Below are 21390 nucleotides of genomic sequence, written 5' to 3'. Positions count from 1 at the left end.
TTTATATCTCCCCTGATGATGTGTGTCACACTTCTGTGCTAACTGTACATTCAGTGATGGGGGTGGGGTACGAGGTGCTAGGCAGAAGTTATGCTCACACCAGACTGAATGCATATGATTTTAATTTAGAGAAATTATAAATTGTTGCCTTTCATTTCGTGGGGAGTTATTCCCAAATATATAAAACTATGAATTTCAATTTAAGACTACCAAATATCTATATTTTCCAAAGAAAAGCATTTGTAGAACAAGATCATAATGTTGGCTGATTTCTCAAAAAGCAAGAATTTATATTTTTCTGTATTGTAGGATGTTAGATGTCAATTAAGTATGAAAGAGATGAGTAATGTTTGCTTTAACCAGAACTTTTGATTACCTTTAGTAAATTATTTGCATATTTTACATACTCCTATAGCACTATTTCTCTTATCTGGTAGTTTACACTTTTCTAATTATTATTTTTTTAATGTTTGTCTATTTTGAGAGAGAAAGAGAACACGTGCGCACACGCGTGCCCGAGTAGGGGAGGGGTGGAGAGAGAGGGAGAGAGTCCCAAGCAGGCTGCGTGCTGTCAGCGTGAGGCTGTCACAGGGCTCAATCTCCTGAACCGCGAGATCATAACCTGAGCCGAAATCAAGAGTCGGATGCTTAACGGACTGACCCACCCAGGCATCCCTATAGCTTTCTAATTATGTTAATGATTATTTGCAATCATTTGCTTAGTTGTCTTTCCTTGTTAGATTCCTATATAAGACAGGGTCAAGATTTTCTTATTGAGATGTGTATACGTAATGGCTAGGTAATGTCATTCACTTAGAAGTCCTCAATAAATAGTTGTGTGTTTGAATGACTACATCAGAAATCTGTTGACGTAATATTTTTGCATTAATATTTTGTAGATTGACGGAAATTAAGACATTTTATTTTTTGTTGCAGATTCTGGTCTTTTTTGTATTCCATTGACACTATTGTTAGAACAAGATCAGAGGAAAGTACCAGGAACTCGAATACCCTTGATATTTCAAAAAGTAAGTAAGCCTACATGGGTCAGCATAGAGAGAACATACTCGAACTAATCGAAGTTTTTTTCCTTGGCATTCATAATATTATAATCTCATTTTCCAATTGATGTGCTCTTTTATTTTGTACTTTGATTTTTCTATTCAGGAAACAAATTTGTTTCAAGGGCTCATAATTTTTATTTCATGGTGATGTTTTCTGTGTTATTACTATAACTGTGATTACCTGGCATCATTTTCCTGTCTTATATTAGCTAGCTTGGTATAATTGAGATTTCAATTCTATAATACACAGGAGTGGGAACTGCTTATAAGTTTCTAGGGAATTGTATCCTCATGAATATTTCATGCCTGTATGTATTTCCCAAGCTTTCCTATTTACAGTGAGGATGTCCAATTTAATTTACTAGTGCCTACTTCCAAAGTAGGCAAAGAAACCATAAAGTAGAATTAGAAAGTGATTGCTAAACTATCAAGTCACCGGTATGATCCACGCTCAGTTATTCATAAGGGGAGGATCTATGGCAATATAAAAATTTCAGTCTAATCTCTGAGCCATCATTGTTCAGAAACCCAGATTCTAGGTGATAAAAGCCAGGAATGCTACAGCAAGGAAGGTAGGTCAGATCAGTTATGGACGACCCAAGCTGTAGATTTTTTCCAGCACATCGCAATTTCTGAAAGCTCTGGGGAGAGCAAGAGTGGCAGTGGGAACTTTCACAATTGGCTGGCTCAACAAACTCATTCAGTAGTAAAGCTTAGTCTCCTTGGCACGGATTCTTCTGCTCTTCCAAACCAGTCATTAGCCGTCTTAGCTACTAACCTCTGATTGCGTTATTCCTCATGTTCACCATTACACCCAAACCTGTATCTCATTGTTTTTCCTAATGATCTTTGCTCCACGCCGTGTGTTCTACTCATCAGCCTCTGCCAGTCCCTGCCTGTAGACCTTGTATCTGTGTGGATAGTTGTCAACCGTACCTGTGATTAGCTGGAGATGCTAACAAATGTGGGCCATGTATTCACATCAGTTTAAGTAAAAGGTACACGTTACCACCACAGATGACTGTATGGAGCAAGGATCTCAGCAGCATCCTTTCCAAGTGGATACGGGTTCTCCAGAGAAACAGAACCGATAAGGTGTTGTGTGTGTATGCATGTTTGTACAGAGAGATTTCTTTTAAAGAATTGGCTTATGCCATTGTGGGAACGGCACATCTGAAATAGAGCAATCCAGAGTCTGGAAACTTGGCCAGAGGTGATAATGGGAGCGTTGAGCCCAAAACCTGCAGGTTGGAAACTCCTGTAGGCTTTCCATGTTGTAGTCTTGAGGCAGGATTGCCTCTTCTTTGGGAAACCTCAGTCTTTACTGCTGAGGCTGCCAACTGACTGGATGAAGCCCACCCACGTTACGTAGAGTCATTTGCTTTACTCAGAACGTACTGATTTAAGTGTTAATTACATCGTAAAAAAATACCTTCACAGTAACATCTAGGCTGGTGTTTGACCAAATAACCAATGATGAGTAATGCTGGACTTTTATCAAATTCACCATCATACTAGTGAAGAGTAAGCTTTGGTCCCCGCAGAAATTCGGAAATTGTCTCCTGATCAGGCTGAGGATTGAATGCAGTCCCCTGTGATTTTCTCTTGGAATTGTTTTCTCATTTATTATTTTACATTTCTGTCACTCATTTCAACATTCTGAAGACTCAGGCTGCCAACCAGTTTGAAGTTGTTAGATAATAGCCTTAAAGTCTTTTTGTTCACATAAAAAATAAGGGTATAAAGAGTTTACTCTTAGATAAAACTCCTCTACTTGCATCCCCTCTGAATTATAAGCACAAAAAATACAGTCATCTGTCACTGAAAAATATTTTTTGAGTGATCAACTCTCACCCCAATTAGGTATTTCCTCCATTTTGTACAAAGGAAAGAATTGGAAGTCACTGATTTGCAAAAAAAGATTTATTACCAATTTTTAGAGGATTATACTTTTTTATTTATTAAGAATTATACCCCAAAAAGGGCTTTAACAAAGCTTAGCTAATATCCGTGAATCATATCTGTTGTTTTCTTGTTAGTTTTGTTTTGTTTTTGCTCAGAGACACATTGTTTAAACTGTAGTCTCAGAAAGAGTTAGGGAAATAGAAATATTCTTAATTTTTATCTATAGAAAAATTCTGACAAACTGGCAAATTCTCACTGTCACAGGAATCTGCCAAATCAAAGATACTTTGTGTCAAAAACTTCTGACTTCATTTTCAATTCATAAATTTGTGTAAGTATGTAATCCCTCTTGGGAAATAGTATGAACATTATTGATAAATTATGTAATGTCTCTTGTAGGATAAATTACTAAAAAGCAGCCTGATTAAAATATAGATCAATATAGTTATTTTTCATTTTTAAGTCTTGAAAGTAAAAGTGCTATAGAATATTATTTATATTTTGACAATGCTATATAATGTGGTAGCTAAAAAGTTATTTTTTTAAAAATTTTTTTTTTTTTCAACGTTTTTAATTTATTTTTGGGACAGAGAGAGACAGAGCATGAACGGGGGAGGGGCAGAGAGAGAGGGAGACACAGAATCGGAAACAGGCTCCAGGCTCCAAGCCATCAGCCCAGAGCCTGACGCGGGGCTCGAACTCACGGACCGCGAGATCGTGACCTGGCTGACGTCGGACGCTTAACCGACTGCGCCACCCAGGCGCCCCTAAAAAGTTATTTTTTAAAAAATGTTTAATGTTTATTTTTGAGAGAGAGAGCGTGAGCAGGAAAGGGGCAGAGAGAGAAGAAGACACAGAATTCTAAGCAGGCTGCAAGCTCTGAGCTGTCAGCACAGAGCCCGACGCGGGGCTCGAGCTCACAGAGTGTGAGATCATGACCTGAGCTGAAGTTGGATGCTTAACTGACTGAGCACCCAGGTGCCCCATAAAAATGTTACTTTTAAAGAGAGAAATATGAAAAAAAACACATGGCATTCTTTGAGGCAATATATACGCATATCTCTATTGAATGCTGCTCTTTCACGTTAGAGAATAATGAAAAGAACTTAAATATAAAAATTCAAGACTTATTGTCAATTATTTAGAAATTATCCATTTTTCCTGTGTATTTAATGAAAACGGAAGGCATATATTACTGCTAGGAACTAATTTGCTGTAGCAGCTAGCACAGAATTTTATTTTTTGCCACTAGAACATTTTAAACATTTTAGAAGATGAAATAAAAATGAAAATTGCTTGAACAGTGAATAAATTTTGCATGGTCTTATTTGATAAATTTGGTTTTAAATCCTTTATTGAATAATGCCCTTCTCATCTGAGATAATTCATGTAAAGGTTTGCTGTGGGTTTACTATCTAACGTAATTGAAAAATGTGATCTTGGAAAACATTCCAGTTGAATTTTTAAAAATCGTGTACTGCTTTGACTGGTCAAGGATGGTTCTTTCTTCAGCTGATAATAAATCCTTAGGAGAATTTCGAGACTACTCTTTGCTTTATTCTTACCTGACTCCCCCAAGATCAGTGCATTCTTTGGCCATAATCCAGGGATAGAAGAAGTGAGGTCATTAAAGAAAAATTACCTCTCTTCCAGTGTCTACACAGTACAATATACCTGATTTCAGGACATCTAGACAAAGGTCAGGAGACCTCATTTTATGATCTCATGCTTTGCTCCTAGTAGACACTTGTATAAGCAAGGGAGAAGCAGTAAGCTTCGTGCCGTTTATAGAGCCTTGGTAAATCATTAAAGGAGATTTCTCTGGGGGGAAAAAAAGATAAAAATTTACATTCTTTGGCACTCTGGAAGATTTTATTTATGTCTTAGGGTGTGCAGAGAGATTTTAGTAAGTTTGGGGATGAGTGAAGAGTAGGTCTGTCTTTTGTGAAGTTATAAGACTTGTGAAAAGGGGTGGGTGGTAGGAAGGAAAACCTATCTGATACTAGTAATTGCCTTATATTTAACCTGAGGACAAGGAAATGGATTTCCTTAAAATAGCAGAGTACCCCCTATAAAGCCTTTGGGCACTGCCCAGGGAATACATATTTCAATTGGAAGATCACTCTGCCAAGAAACTAAGCACTTTTTTTTTTAATCATCTTCCTAAGCTTCCAACAGTATGCCATTGTAATTTCTCCATTTGCCTTAATCTTGTAGGTTTTGGCATTATTTAAAAAAAAAAATCTTGGGGCGCCTGGGTGGCGCAGTCGGTTAAGCGTCCAACTTCAGCCAGGTCACGATCTCGGGTCCGTGAGTTCGAGCCCCGCGTCAGGCTCTGGGCTGATGGCTCGGAGCCTGGAGCCTGTTTCCGATTCTGTGTCTCCCTCTCTCTCTGCCCCTCCCCCGTTCATGCTCTGTCTCTCTCTGTCCCAAAAATAAAAAAAAAAAAAAAAAAAAATCTTTGTTACTTTAATGCGGTTCTGGAGACAGACCTGTATGTATTCACTGGGTATCAGGTACGATTTAAAAACCCTATACAAGAACTGTTTTTTACTTAGGTTTACCACCAAAAGCTTAAAAGCTTAAAAATGAATATTCACAAACCGTTTTTTTTTTTTTTTCTTCATACCATAAATAATTATTTCAAACAAACCAAAAATGAGATGTAAATGTGCAAGTACTGGAATTTCCTAGATTTATTTGATTGCAGAACATACATTTCTGGTAAAGTGGAAGAAATGGATGGTCTCAGTTGCTTTTAAACAATGAACATCTTCAGTCTCCATTTGTTTAGGGTATGACAGCTGTTGTGTGAAATTATACACTGCTGTAATAAAGGAGAATAAAACCCAACTTTTTCTAATTTGTAAGTAAAGTTTCGGGCTTCCCTGGTTTGCAGGGTAGGGCTAGCGCCATAGCATTCAAAACTTGGTGAAATCCAGTTTACACGTCAGCTTGCATGTATTTATATGTGAAGCAGATCTTAAATTTGGAATCGTACCTCTCAAGAATACCCAAGTCAGAATGTTCTTCTGTTTCTACACAGCTGATTTCTCGGATTGAAGAGGGAGGCTTGGAAACTGAAGGTCTCTTAAGAATACCCGGAGCTGCCATTAGGATCAAGGTGATCTCTGAGTTCCACCAACGTTGTTTAATTCTGCTTTGCCATTTTACTTTTAAATGCTTTAAATGTATGTTTATTTTTGAGGGGGGCGGGGAGGAGCCGAGAAAGAGGGAGACCCAGAATCCAAAGCAGGCTCCGGGCTCTAAGCTGTCAGCACAGACAGCTTTGGCCTTTTAAAAGGTAACTTGTCTTCCCCACCCCTTCTTCTTCCCATGTATAACGATAAAACCGCTTAATTTTTTTTAAGTTTATTTATTCATATTGAGAGAGAGAGAGAGCTTGAGCAGCGGAGGGACGAAAAGGAAGGGAGACAGAGAATCCCAAGCAGGCTCCACGCTGTCAGCACAGAGCCTGACTTGGGACTCGCTCCCACAAACCGTAAGATTGGGACCTAAGCTGAAACCAGGGGTAGGATGCTTAACTGACTGAGCCACCCAGGTGACCCTTCACATTCAGTTTTTATTTAGTTTTCTGTTTTCTGAACATTCAGTTTATATTTGGTTTTATGTAGTCTCTGCTGATTTTTATAGGTTTTGATTTCTCTTCAGAATCACATTAGCTGTAATAATACCATGATAAATAAAGAAGCAAATGATTTTAATGTCTTTGCCGTGCAAGCCTAGAATAGGCACAAAAGCATAACAAGCAAAAAGACACGAGTAGTTTCATCCTTCTCAGGAAAAGAGAACATGATGTGTCAAAGTATCAATTGGGGGACTGGTGGTGGATTTAGTCAGCATGAGTAATAGCAATTGAAAAAAGTCAGGATGGGCGCCTGAGTGGCCCAGTCGGTTAAGCGTCCCACTTTGGCTCAGGTCATGATCTCATGGTTCGTGGGTTCGAGCCCCGCGTCAGGCTCCTTGCTAACAGCTCAGGTTCTGTGTCTCCCTCTCTCTCTGTCCCCCTCCCCGACTTGTGCACGCTCTCTCTCTCTCTCTCTCAAAAATAAAATAAACGTAAAAAAAAAAGATTAAAAAGTCAGGATGATAAACTCCAGCAGGGGAGCAGAGTAGGAGACATGACAATAGTCCCCATACAGGAGTCTTTGGGAGCTGACAGAATGAGACTCTGCCCCACTGCTATCCTGACTTTCATACTTCCTGTCTCACTGGATGCCAGGTAGCCCAAGCCTGGCTTGTGAAAGAGAGGAGGTGATTCCCAGACTTGCCCTTCCTCCCTCCCCCTGTCACCTTTTCTGGCAAGATGGCATTTTGTTCCCACTCTCTTGGGATGCTGTGTATCTTCCGCCTTTCTCCCTGTCCCCCAGCTCCTGCTCTGGGGATAAAGCATCCAGTAAATGCATAGTAGAGATGGACTCACCCTGCAGATGAGGCATAGTACATCAGCGTCCCAGGGGAATTGCATTTTACAGGGGCCTCATGCTTGAAATTGTGGCTCTATCTGGGAAACGTGTCTAGGAAGAGGTTTTGGTTAGCAGCCACTCGCAGTCTCCTCTCCCTCGCCTCCAAAGTCAGCTTTGGCTCTCACCTGAGAAGAGCACAAGTCTTCCAGAATTTGCAAATCCAAGAGAAAACAGGATAGGGAGAAGAGAGATTTTCTCTTCGTTTCCTCAAGACCTATTCTATCGGACATTTTTAGAACTGAATCGGGGAGAAACGACTCTTGGTGGGCGCACGTGCTCTTTGCCTGTGACTGAGGCTGTGGGACTGCCAGGACTGGAATTAGTATTCATACCTTGCACGGTTCACATCATCTGCTTATTTTGATAAGCTTCCTCAATGTAGGATGCTAGTTTCGGCCTACTTGGCTCTTACTGCATAGGGTGATCTCAGTTTAATCAGATTCGAGTAACCTGATACGTATACCCTGCTCAAAAATTTCATTCAGCTTGTGTCCCGTGGGTTTGGTGTCTGGTTCACAGAAGTCCCTGAAACTGCTTTGGGGTCCGTGTAAGTTTGATTAGGTGCCATTGTTTGTTTGTTTGTTTGTTTGTTTGTTTGTTTTAATACCAACAGTCAAACATGGATAGTGTGTGTGATTCTGAGATAAGTTCTGTTGAGAAGCATGTCCTCTTACAGAGAAAGAATCCCTCAGAAACAGGTAGCATGACTTCAGATTACCCACATTGGCAAGAATACCGCTTCTCAGTTCACTAATTAGCACAATGTGATGGCCAACTCCTAAGAGTTGTAAACACATTTCCTTGAGTATAGGGTAGTGAACAGAATGCATGTTTTACATTTTTGACTGGAGGGCTGGCAGACCAGCTCTTAGAAATGTAATTTCTAAGAAGGTCAATTAAGTGGATTCATTTGGCTCAACTCTTCAACCCAGCCTATTGTCACATCCCAAATTATGCAGCAGCTGGTCCATTATAAATAATTTAAAGATAATATGCAAAGTTTTTGGTTGTCTTTCTCCCCAGCCCCACCAAATTCTTTATACTCTTCTGCCTACTCCCCCCAGCCCTTCCCCCTCCCTCTCAGTCCTCCCCCCTCCTTTTTCCTCTCCCTTCCCCCTCCCCCTCTCCTACTTCCGTCTCCCTCTTCCTTCCTTCTTCTCTCCTTCCCTCCTTCCCTCCTTCCCTTCCTCTCTCCCTTTGCCTCTTTTTCCCCTCCTCCCCATTTCTAGGCTCACCTTTATGTATTTCACCAATTACAAAAATAAGTAGAGGGCAGAGTTATGTTGGGAAGAGAAAGCGGACTAAATTCACCTCACAAGAAAAATGAAGAATATTCTTTGGGAGAACAGTTTAAAATAATCAAGGACGTGACAGAAACTTGGAAGGATTTCCAACATAATAAGATTTATGCCACAGTGAAATGCATGTAGAAAATAGTGATTATGAAACTAAATTGATTACTAATAATTTGGCAAATCTTACGGAGTCCTTGAGGTAAATGAACTTGGTATTTCTAATTTTGCATGGACTCCGACTGTTTTCCACAGCTAACAGCAGGATGGCTGTGTCACTTACGGCTTACCATAAGTAAGCCAATATACCAAGACAGGTATATTGATGTATTTTCAGGCCTCATTTGCTGTAGAATTTGGTTTTCCATTTCCTAGAGGTGACTAATCAGAGGTAGCCTTCTGCTTACAGCCCCAAGATTGATTATATATTTTGTGATGTAATGTACTTCTAAATAATTTAAAACAGACTTGATAAAAATGAGTTTTTAAAAATTGAGTGGAAAAATTAACGTAAAGCCCCCCAGATGGAAAGACTATTTCCACTAATCTTTTTTTTTTTTTTAATAAAAAAATTTTTTAATGTTTAGTTTTGGGAAAAAGAGAGTTCATATGAATGGGGAGCGGCAGAGATAACAGAGGATCCGAAGTGGGCTCCACGCTGACAGCAGAGAGCCCGTTGGGGGGCTCGAACTCCCGAACTTGCGATCATGACCTGAGCCACCCAGGTGCCCCTTAACTAATCTTTTAATTAAACCTTTACTGCTTAGGGTCTGTTGCATATCCAGGAGAATGTATACAATTTTTGGATTTGGGGGGCCATGGGTATAATGTTTCATTGGAAAAGTATGCTTGGCGGAGTAGTATTTTTCTGAGTGACAGAGAAGTACTTTCAGATTCTTTCGAGAGAGTACAATCTCTTGTAAAGTGGGAAGTGGACCACACTTTCAGCAGGAAAAAAAAATACACTTACTGTAGCTTTTTTTTTTCTTCTTCTTCTTCTGCCTTTCAGAATCTTTGCCAAGAACTAGAAGCAAAGTTTTACGAAGGGACGTTTAATTGGGAAAGTGTCAAGCAGCATGACGCGGCCAGCCTGCTGAAGCTGTTCATCCGGGAGCTGCCCCAGCCGCTGCTGAGTGTAGAGTATCTGAAAGCCTTTCAAGCTGTCCAGAGTAAGTGCCATCTCTCTCTGGAGCAGTCCTTGTCCTGCTGCCATCCATATTAATTGTTTTAATGACACTTTGCATCCCAAAGGATCTAACCAGATATATTTGGGTAGACAAATTGACTCACTGTCAACGGATGCTTGAATGCCACACATTGTTTTCCTTTTCCTTTAGAAATACGCGTCTCTGAGTAAACGGTTAACAGAATGTTCTCTTCAGGTACAGATTAATTGCATGCCCATCAAGCAATACAACATATTTTCTCGTTAAAACCTGGAACTTCACATTTCTTTTATAATAGAACGAGTCACGTAAAATCTGATACATTTTTTTTTTTTCTTGCCAAGTGTTAAAAGCAACACTTACTGGAGAAGCTGTGGATTACCAGTTATCATGAAAGCACAGGGAGATGCGGCAGAGTCTGTGATTATTTCCTGAAAAATTAAGTCCTGAAATTGTCATGCAGAAACATGGAACAAATTATTTGGCTGCCTCCCTGATGGAGGGCTGCAAACACCTCCTATCTTGCTGTTTCGTGGTCTTGGGCAAGCTCCAAATTAACGTCTCAAATAGTTCTTGATTCTTTTCCAGTGAATACAGGGATCTTTTAAGGTTTATGTACTGGCATAATTATTCCATTTAGTCCTGGAGGCCATCCGTAAAGGAAAGAAGCCACCACCACGTTCTAATGGCCATATCTTTAACTTCCAAATTGGGACACTTTCGAGAGTGAACGGGGGCCACTGTTGATGATTATGGTGAGCTCCACCAGACCTGTTCAGGGGAGGATTCCAACTTTTTTTTTTTAATTGAGCTATAATTGACCTATAACATTAGATACAACACAATGGTTTGGTATTTGTATATATTGTAAAATGGCCATTACCGTAAGTCTGATTAACATTCATCACCACGCATAGTCACAGTATTTTTTTTTTCTTGTGAGGAGAACTTTTAAGACCTACTCTCTTAGCAACTTTCAAATATGCAATACATTGTTATTAACTGTAGTCGCCATGCTGTACATTACATCGCAGGGGCTTAGCTAGTTTATAACTGCAAGTTTGTGCCTACTGACACCCTTCACCTGTTTTGCCCCCTCACCACCCCTGCCTCTGGCTTGCACCAATTGTTCTTGCTATCTATGAGCTTATTTTTTTGTTTTTGTTTTGTTTGTTCTTCTAAGATTCCACCTATAAGTGAAATCATATGGTATCTATCTTTGTCGTATTTTACTTCATATAATGTCCTAAAGGTCTGCTCATGTTGTCACAGGTGGCAAGATATTGTTCTTTTTATTTTATGGCTGAATAATTCTGTTATTTTCCAGGCTATTCCTCAAGTGTATAATATTGAGATGATTCTCATGTGTCATTTCATAACATTTCTTCAGAAATTCTAGGGGGAAACATGACCGAAATCCTCATCTGTTTAAAATATTTGTAATGGTTAAGTTATACTATTTTGCATATATTCTTTGGAAATGGATTCAAGCACAAATTTATTCCTGAGGAACAAAATACCAAAATGACTCCAAATATCCCTGAGTATTACTTACATGGGTTAAGGGCTACTAAAAAGTGATAAATATCAATGCTAATAAGGTACTGCTTCAACTCGGTCATTGCTGATTGGTTTTCTCATTCGTTCCATGGATGTATGGTGACCACTTACTGTGTTTCGGGCTCAGTTTTTCATATTCCTTTTGGAATTGATGGACTCTTCCCATGTAATGTGTTCATTCACCAGTAAAGAAACAAACTTCAGTGTTACAGATGCATCTTGACACCTTACCACGGAAGGTCCCACTTTCTGTGTCTCTTTGTTGGGGAGTGATTATCACGCAGAAGTTAAGATGATTTCCAAAGCGCTGTTGTATGTCTGCAAACATAAGGCCGCTCATCATACGATCACAGTTGGAAGTGAGCATTCCGAGGGAGAGGGAAACTCTAAAGCAGCAGCTGTTTCTCCTGATCTCTCTCAAACACACTCTCAAGAATGCTCGCTGCTCAGTTGTTGTGTCTTACATTTCACAGTGATGTTTATGCCAAGTAACTTTTTTCTTACAAAATGCAAAAAAGGAAGTAAAAAAAAATGTCGGGTAAAGAAAAGAGTTTAGATTTATTTAATCTGTTTGCAGATCTTCCAACCAAGAGGCAACAACTACAGGCTTTGAACCTTCTCGTCATCCTCCTGCCTGATGCAAACAGAGACACCCTGAAGGTCAGCAGATTCATTTACATTAAATACCCCTCAGAACTGGGCGCCTGGGTGGCTCAGTTGGCTAAGCGTCCGACTTTAGCTCAGGTCATGATCTCACGATTCCATTCGTGAGTTCGAGTCCCGCTTTAGGCTCTGTGCTGACAGTTTGGAGCCTGGAGCCTGCTTCAGATTCTGTGTTTCCCCTCCCTCTGCCCCTGCCCCGCTGGCACACTCTCTATCTCTCTCCCCTCTTTCTCCCCCTCTCTCTCTCCCCACCTCAAATATTAAAATTAATATCCCTCAGAACTAAGCAAAGTAATTTCTCATTATTTGTGGCAAAACAATGTGATGTTTTCATGGAAACATTCCTAGTAGTCTATGAAGAAAAGACCGATTTTTTAAGGATAGATGGTGGAAGTTTTTAACTCTTTATTAATGTATTTAGTAGGTTAGTCATATTAACAGTATTATCAGGTGTTTAATTTTTGCTCTAACCCTTCTACAAAACCAATGAGTGAGGTTTCATTTTTTTTTTTTTTAATAGAAACATGGGTGCCTTGGGGTTTTTCCTTTTTATTTTTCTACATTTTCCAAATTTTATTTAACGAGTGTGCAGTAATTTGAAAAATGAATGTTTAAAAAGAAAGTAAGACTCATCAGGCATAACCTGTTGCCTAAAGATGTTATATTGTTTGTGGTTCTAAGCAACAGAGTTTGAAATAAGTCATAATGATTTTGAAATGTTTGGTTAGCCAAAAGATAGACCAACTCAAACCAATTCTAGTTATTCCTCTAAGGACTTAACCCTGAGTTTCTGATTTACATCATCATTTCAAATTGATTTGGTCTATGTGATTTAATGCCATTTATTATAAACATTATCAGGGGCTTTTATAATGATCAGTGGATTGTTCCACATTGATTTATTTTTGTAACAGCAAAATTTTGTAGAACATTTGTAAAGGTTGAATTATAAACTTACAGAAGAAAGAAAACTTTTAAAATATTTTAGAAAGAGTATGTACCCCACGTTTTGCCATTGTCTTAAAATTTGGGGGGAGGGGACACCTGGGTGGCTTAGTTGGTTGAGTGTCTGACTCTTGGTTTCAGCTCGGGTCTTATCTCACGGTTCTTGGGTTGGAACCCTGCGTTAGGTTCTGAATTCACAGTACAGAGCCTGCTTGGGATTCTCTGTCTCCTTCTCCCTGCCCCTCCCCTGCTCACTCGCTCGCTCTCTCTCTCTCTGTCTCTCTCTCTGTCTCTCTCAAGAATAAATAAACTTAAAAAAAAATAAAGTAGAATGGGGATAAGATCTATTAAAAAAAAGAAACTTACGTAGATGAGGGTAGAACCCGTGCCCCTTTACCTCCTACATTTCTTTCTACTTAAAGTTACAAAATCGTGCCAAGAAATTTCATGTCAAGAAAACAAAACCAGTAAGTAAATGTTGGAAGTTTTCCTGGACCTCATTGAGACTCCTTGAACAGAAACTAGGTGAATGATAGTTCTTTCATGCCCATGGCATGGATGTTAATACTCAACTTTTCTGGATGGAAGAATTTATGAGGATTACTGGGGTAAAAACCCTGCCTCTTCTACAGGAGAGCTTCCAAAGAGTTACTCCCTTTACTAAGTTGGGGAAAAAAATCTTCACTGACTGTTACATGCATAACTGAGAAGGCAGCAGTGGGTGGGGTTTTGGAGACAGGGGCCGACTCCAGTAAGGGTTACATTTAAGCATTGTGTGACCAGGCTTGCCGTGTACAGGTAGACTGTTGCTGAGATGGGGACATCTGGCTCAGGACAGAGTGGGGACTGAGTTCCAGTCTGCTTATCGGCCTTGGCCTGACACAGGGCTTCAACCGCCCAGAGAGAGAAACTGACCCCAGCTTTTTTCTTATTCACATAGAGGTACCTGTCTGTGATGGCTCTGTGAATGACCAGTATAAGGCAGGAATTGAAAAGACGTGATTTAGGGCACCTGGGTGGCTCAGTCAGTTAAGCATCTGACTTCAGCCCAGGTTATGATCTCATGGTTTGTGGTTTTGAGCCCTGTGTCAAGCCCTGTGCTCAGAGCCTGGAGCCTGCTTCGGATTCTGTGCCTTCATCTCTCTGCCCCTCTGCTGCTCTCTTTCTCTCTCTCTCTCTCTTTCAAAAATAAATAAACAGGAAAATTAAAAAAAAAGAAATGATTTACTTAAAATATGTCTGCATTCAAATGAGATCAAATCATTGTGAGAGCAAACACTTATTCCGGTATGGTTGCTATCGGGCAAGGCTGGTCTTCAACTCAAGTTTGGAATTCGCCTTTAGACTCCCAGGCACACTCTTGAAAATTGTTTGAAAAAAAATTTTTCTTTTTAAAATTTTAGAATATGTTTAATTTTTGCATATAAGGTTATGGGAGTACAGTTTTGTAAATAAGGTGGGAAATACTTTTTGGGGGATAAAAAGTTGGACAATGAAGGGGCACCTGGGTGTCTCAGTCAGTTAAGAATCCAGCTTCGGCTCAGGTCATGATCTCGTGGTTAGTGAGTTTGAGCCCCACATCGGGCTCTGTCCTGACAGGTCAGAGCCTGGAGCCTGCTTCAGATTCTGTGTCTGTCTGTCTCTCTCTCCCTCCCTCCCTCCCTCCCTCCCTCCCTCTCTCCCTCTCTCTCTCCCTCCCTCCCTCCCTCTCTCTCCCTCCCTCCCTCTCCCTCTCCCTCCCTCCCTCCCTCTCCCTCTCCCTCTCCCTCTCTCTCCCCACCTCCCCAGCTCACACTCTGTTCTCTCTGTCTCTCAAAAATGAATAAATGTTAAAAAAAAAATTGGAAAATGAAAACAAACCCAGTAAATTTAGTAATTAAGCTTTATTTAAGAGTTTAATTAACCTTGATGAATGTTTAAAACACAGATTCAAATAATAGAAACACTGAAACAAATATGCTATATGTACAAGAAAATAAACCACTTACATTTAGTTCTAAGTGAAGGAAAGCTCTATAACAAGGTAATTTCCAGAAGCTTAATGCAAACTTCCCCAATTTTCATGAGCCTCGGGCTGCTCCTTCTGTTGCCATTCAGAGAGATGGGATCCTGTGTATGACCTTTGTGGACTGTTACTATAGCACATGGAGTGGTTTGGAGGCATTACTATGTCCCAACACCACGTCCTACTTTAAGCCTAAAGAGGTGTCTTTGGGCAAACTGCTTTTTTTTGCCTTGAATTATTGTTCATTTGAATCATTGATCATAACTACTTTTGGAGGAATAATGAAAACTGATGTTATCAACAGGGCATCCATGTTAATATAATCATTGGCGTTTATTTAGTTATTTAGTCATTTAGTTAGTTTGAAGAAGTTAACTATACACATCGTCTTACCCACTCCTGGTAGGCTGGGGAATTCGTATTCCAGTTTTACAAATAAGACTTTAAAGGGCAGAGAGAGCAAAAGTTTACCCCAAAATCACATATGGCTAATAGCTAACTGTGCTGGGGCTCAAGCTGGGTTTTCAAGGAGTAGGTCCAGTGATACTTGTGTAATACCAGACTGGTGACAGATACTTTTTTAAAAAGGGCGGTTCTTGGGGTGCCTGAGTGGCTCAGTCAGTTAAGTGACTGGCTCAGCTCATGATCTCACGATTGGTGAGTTTCAGCACGGAGCCTACTTGCGATTCCCTCTTCCTCTCTCTCTGTCCCTCCCCTGCTTGTGCTCCTTCTCTTCTGTGGCTGAGTGCTGTCTCTCTTTCTCCCTGTCTCTCTCAAAATAAATAAACTTTAAAAAATAATAATAAAAAAAATAAAAAGGACAGTTCTCTTTCAGGTAAAGAGAAAATATATCTGAAGATGAAGTGCTTTCAACAAAGGCGAGGCTAACATTTTATTAATTTCATATCCACATACCCAGAAACACAGCATTCTAGTATTCTAATAGTAATAGTTTGAATAATCTTATTGCATATGTGTGCTACAATTAAAGTGGTTTATTACCTAATCTCTATAATTTATGCTCTGTAAAGAAAGAGATACACTGGTACCTGAATAATTATTCTGGTCTCTGGAACAAAATTAAATTTTTTTCCCCAAACCTCACCAATTAATCTTTTGTTCTCATTTGAGAAGGTATTGTTTCTATGTAGCCTTATGCTTGGATTACAATTTAACTTTCTGAGCACTATACCAGAAATTAGATACATAAATCTTATTGTTAGGTATTGAGGCTGTGCCTTTAGTTTGTTTCAAAATTTTGAGGTCTATATAGCAGCTTTACTTGATTTAAGATCCATCTGTTAACACAGGCTTTCCCCCCCCCCCCCCACCCCCGCCCAAATCCTGTGAGAGATGAACAGAGTTTTATTGTTACTCTTTTTCCACTTTGGTACAGTTTATTTGACCCTTTACAGATAGGGACTTCAAGCTAAATACGAAAACATGAGTCTTTTAGTACTTAAGACTCCCGAAAGGAAAGCCAAATGGACCTTCTCCAGCATTGGCTAGCTCTATGACCTCTAGCACATTACTTACATTCTCTTACACTTTGTTTGCTCATCTGTAAAATGGGGATAATTACAGCCTCTATCTCCAGTAAAGAGTAAGTGAGGTGATGTCAGCGATGTGCTTAAAGCAACCTCTCCCTCACTCAGAAAACGTTGAATACTTGTGTAGTTATTATTGTGATTGTTTGAGACCGAAATCAAGGATAAAGGGAAAAGAAGAACTGAAAGGAGGAGGGTGAAGTAAGCTCCTGTGGCCTTTATGGAGGGTAGGCTCAGAGGACACAGGAGTGTTGCCAACAGAGGTGGGAAGTGGGTGGCATCACCAACCCGTTGGGGTGAGAAGTTCCTTTTTATTTACACATTCAGTTTTTCAAAACTCTCTTCTCTTTTTGTCTCTCCATTCCCCCTTCTTCCATGTGACAGTCTCCATTCTTTTTAGATTTCATGTCAGCTAACTATTGAGTACCTTAAAGCCATTCTAAGGGAATATATATATATATATATATACACACACACACACACACACATACATATATATATATTGAATAGATTGAATATATATTATATTGAATATATATATTGAATATATATTATATTGAATATATATTATATTGAATATATATATATTGAATATATATAATATTGAATATATATTATATTGAATATATATATATTGAATATATTGAATATATACATATATATATTGAATTCCTAAAGATAAAAGCGAAGCTCTTCCTGAAGCAAGTGCATCTTACTATGATATTTTAAATTGCTTTTCAGTGCTCCGTGGCTCTGGTAGGTTCTAGGTCTGATACATCTGCCTCCATTCCTCTCCCAGCTGCCTAGTTCAGATGTGTGTCCTGCCCGCCTCATTCCCCAGGGCCATAGCCCTTGGCAGAAACAAAGCACCACCTCGGACCATCCTGGAGTTCGTTACCCAAATGGGGAACTGTTGATGACAAGGCCCATTGGCTGTAGCTAGTTGACTGTGGTTATGCACAACTTGTTATTTTTTAACTAAGTAAAAATCCCATATGCTACAGTGCTTTAATCTCTTATCTTCATGAGAACACAAATCTCAAAAGAGCTATTTCTGTTTTAGGCCCTGCTTGAATTTCTCCAAAGAGTTATAGACAATAGAGACAAAAATAGGATGACAACTATGAATGTAGCAATGGTCATGGCCCCAAATCTCTTCATGTGTCACGCACTGGGTTTGAAGTGCAGCGAACAGCGAGAATTTGTAATGGCAGCTGGGACAGCTAATATCATGCACTTATTGATTAAGTATCAAAAACTTCTGTGGACAGTAAGTATATCTCTTTAAGTTCTGATAATGAGTGATGATATCTAGATTCTAAAGACTTTTTATGGTTGTATTTTCCTTAAAAAGCTAACCAACAGAGGTGATTTCAAGTGCAATTAAAAAAACGTCTCTACGCCTGAAATTAATAGAACACTGTAAGTTAACTACACTGAAATTTAAAAAAAAAAAATGTCCGCTTACCGAATCTCCATTTTTAAATGCCAGGATTGGTTCGTTATTTCAATTTGGTAACTTCTAAAATATTTTCTTTTTGCTATTGTAATTTCTGAGAATCATTTGTTCCTAGATTATTGCTAGATAACTCTCAGCATTTATTGGTGAGTTTTTCTTTCCCTTTTAACAAGTGAGGCTGGCTAGTTATTAGAAGGGACTGCAGGTTAGCTAAGGGCTAGGTTGTTGACAGGTGGCCGCTAAAGGGACCAACCATCAAGGTGGTGGCCTTTAATGCCAGTCACCTCATGTCAGGCAGTCTCTAATTTTGGCATATGAGGCATAGAAGATAGCCACTATGACCTTGAACTTTACCAAGCCTCTTTCTGAACCTTACTTACACAATGGGAGGTAAATTATATCATGTGGATGCTGTGTCCTCATAGTGAATGAGAAAGAGATGCATTTTTGCATATTTCATGAAGAGTAAGTGTAAAATGGCATAGTCTTATCAAATAGACAAAACCTTTACTTCTCTCTAAATTTAAAAAATAATTATTTCCATAGTTCAAAATTGTGCCATTTCTTTCTCCTTCCCAAACTTGATTTTATTTCTCCATAGATTCCCAAGTTTATTGTCAACCAAGTGAGAAAGCAAAATACTGAAAATCATAAAAAAGATAAAAAAGCCATGAAGAAACTGCTGAAGAAAATGGCTTATGACCGAGAAAAATATGAAAAGCAAGATAAGAGTACAAACGATGTAAGAAAAACTTGAAGATGTGTATTTATGCAGATTTCAGTATTGTTTTTACTTATCATACAAGAAAAGTGTTTCATATGTTTCTGTAGTATGACTTTCTACATGCTTCCGGGGCCTTGTACTACTTAGAAGGTAAAGGCCTCAGTAATGGCAACTGTGTTTCTACTAATGATCAGTATTAACAGTTGCTCAGGTGTTGGTGACTCAGCGTATGAGCTGTTAATGGGAAACAAAGGAAAAGAACAAGAGGAGAATGTCTCAACACCCACCCACCCACACAAAGGACTCTGCAGACTCCAGTTGCCCACTGAATGTGTAATCTCTACTGAGGGAAGAGTCCCTGTTATGAATCACTGATCTTTTGTCTTCAATTTCCTCATCTGTAAAATGGGGGAAAATAACCCAGACAAACAAACAGACCAGTGGTTGGTTATGACCAGGATCCTTCCTGGACTTCAGTAAGTACTTAAAGGCTCTTAATTGGATCCCTGGAAGGATTTGGTGAGATTTATGTTGGAATGAAGAAAATTAAAATGTTCACAAAAGAAATTTCTAAATACGAGCATTTATAAACTGCTGTAAGAATATATTAAGAATTGGGTTTAAGATAAGAAAATATACTACATGAAAACACATTGGAGAAGTGAGTTATCAAAGCTCTAACTTAAGATCATGATGTGAAAGGGTTTCTATTGTTCTGTTTAAGGTGGAGACACCCTGCACAACCATCACCACCACTGAGGTTACTCAGTTACATGCTGACATCTTGTGGAATAATGTGGAAATGCAATTATCAGCCTTTGGTTTTTTTTTTTGGCTTTGGCCTACTTAGGGATCTAGTAATTGTGAAAAAATATATGTATGTATGTATGTGTATATATATATTCTATATTTATAGCTCTCACCACTATGAAATAACAATTTTTGGCATTAAGTATTTTTGGTCAAATTTTAAAATATCTTTAAGAACATAAAATTTAATTAAGGGGAATTGTAAACAGTGTTCAATTTTTTTTTTGTGGGGGGGGAAGCTTGATCTTATAGATTAGAAAGGGTTTTTGACATTTCATTTTTGTTTAATTGAGAACATTTACTCTAACACTATTACAAATATGTGAATATCATTTTGGTTTGTAGCTCTGCTTATTCATATTAACTCAGGTGACTTCATAGCCCTGTCTTTTTTGTAAGGTGGTTATAACGTGATTCTCTGAGGTATGTTATATATCCAAGAAAGCATTTATGCTGTCCTTTTAAATAATCTTTAGGGGCACCTGTGTGGCTCAGTCAGTTGAGCATCCGACTTCAGCTCAGGTCATGATCTTGCAGTTTGTGAATTTGAGCCCCACACTGGACTCACTGCTGTCAGACTGTCAGTGCAGAACCCGCTTCAGATCCTCTGTCCCCTTCTCTCTGCCCCTTCTAAAGCTTGTGCTTTCCCAAACATAAATATTTAAAAAAAAAAACTAAATCTTTAGATAAAAATTTAAAAGTTGTGTTTTGGAGATGAAACGTTTACATGATTTTGTTATTTACAAAGGATTTGTGTTAACTTGGATTTCTTTAGTTTGTACGTTGAGTTAATTAGTTGAGAGTTGGTCTGAGAATTATCTCTGTACTCGTTAGAAGCCAATTGTCATTTTAAGACTTAGGATTTAAATCTTCGTTTTATCATGTATTAGCTGTTAGTCTTTCTGAGTTTTTGTTTTCTGAGAAATTCAGTGGTTCTTCTAATAAAATGCCTCCTTAGTACCAAGGAAGTGGTTTACATCTTTAGGAATTTGAATTTATCCTGAGTGAAATGGGGTCATTGCAGGGTTTGAGCAAAGGCTTGAAAATCTATGTTTTAAAATGTTCCCTTGGTGGGGGCGGTGCATGGGTGGCTCAGTCAGTTGAGCGTCCAACCTTTGATTTTGGCTCAGGTCATGATCCTGGGGTCCTAGGATTGAGCCCCGGGTTGGGCTATGTTTTGAGTGTGGAGCCTCCTTGAGATTCTCTCTCTCTCTCTCTCTCTCTCTCTCTCTGTCTCTCTGTCTCTCTGTCTCTCTGTCTCTGTCTCCCTCTGCCTCCCTCTGTCCCACACCTGCTTGTACACTTTCCCTCTCTTTTCCAAATTAAGAAAAAATCTATTTTAAAAATAATAACTAAAAAATAAATGTTCCCTTGGATGATTGTGTTGAGAATAGACTATAGGAGAGTCAGCAGAGATGGGGAGAGGATCACATCTTAATCCAAGTGAGAGACCAGGATATTAGTCCTGGAGAGGAAGTGGTCAGATTCTGTGTTTTTTGAAGTTAGATCCATTGGAATTTCTTCAAGTTGAAATGATAAGAGTTGTAGGAAAAGGAAGTAAAAGATGACTGCAAGGTTTTGGCTTGAGAAATTGGAAGGCTGGAATTGTCCTCTTGATGGGGGATCAGTTTTCAGTCTGGGTGTGTTGAGTGTAAGGTGTGTATTAGATAAATAAGGAGGAATGTTTGGGTGTGTTTAGTGGGAAGGTTAGGGCATACTGGCCAGTGAGGTGCATGGAGAGCAGGGGCAGAAGGAAGGCCAGG

At 39.1% G+C, this 21390-nt stretch overlaps 1 protein-coding gene across 1 annotated transcript in view; it reads left to right on the top strand.

The window, feature by feature from the left end:
* The window catches only part of ARHGAP18 (Rho GTPase activating protein 18), a 124547-nt gene that overhangs the window by 87901 nt on the left and 15256 nt on the right, over positions 1–21390 (top strand). Inside the window, exons 7-12 of the mRNA XM_042939795.1 lie at positions 937–1028; positions 6016–6093; positions 9758–9917; positions 12052–12134; positions 17698–17904; positions 18695–18835. Coding sequence (XP_042795729.1) covers positions 937–1028; positions 6016–6093; positions 9758–9917; positions 12052–12134; positions 17698–17904; positions 18695–18835 — 761 coding nt within the window. The remainder of the gene's footprint in view (positions 1–936; positions 1029–6015; positions 6094–9757; positions 9918–12051; positions 12135–17697; positions 17905–18694; positions 18836–21390) is intronic.

This window comes from Panthera leo, chromosome B2 (genome assembly GCF_018350215.1).
Source record: "Panthera leo isolate Ple1 chromosome B2, P.leo_Ple1_pat1.1, whole genome shotgun sequence".
Taxonomy (NCBI): Eukaryota; Metazoa; Chordata; class Mammalia; order Carnivora; family Felidae; genus Panthera; species Panthera leo.
The sequence above is the reverse complement of the archived record's forward strand: the minus strand, read 5'-3'. Positions and strand labels throughout refer to the sequence as shown.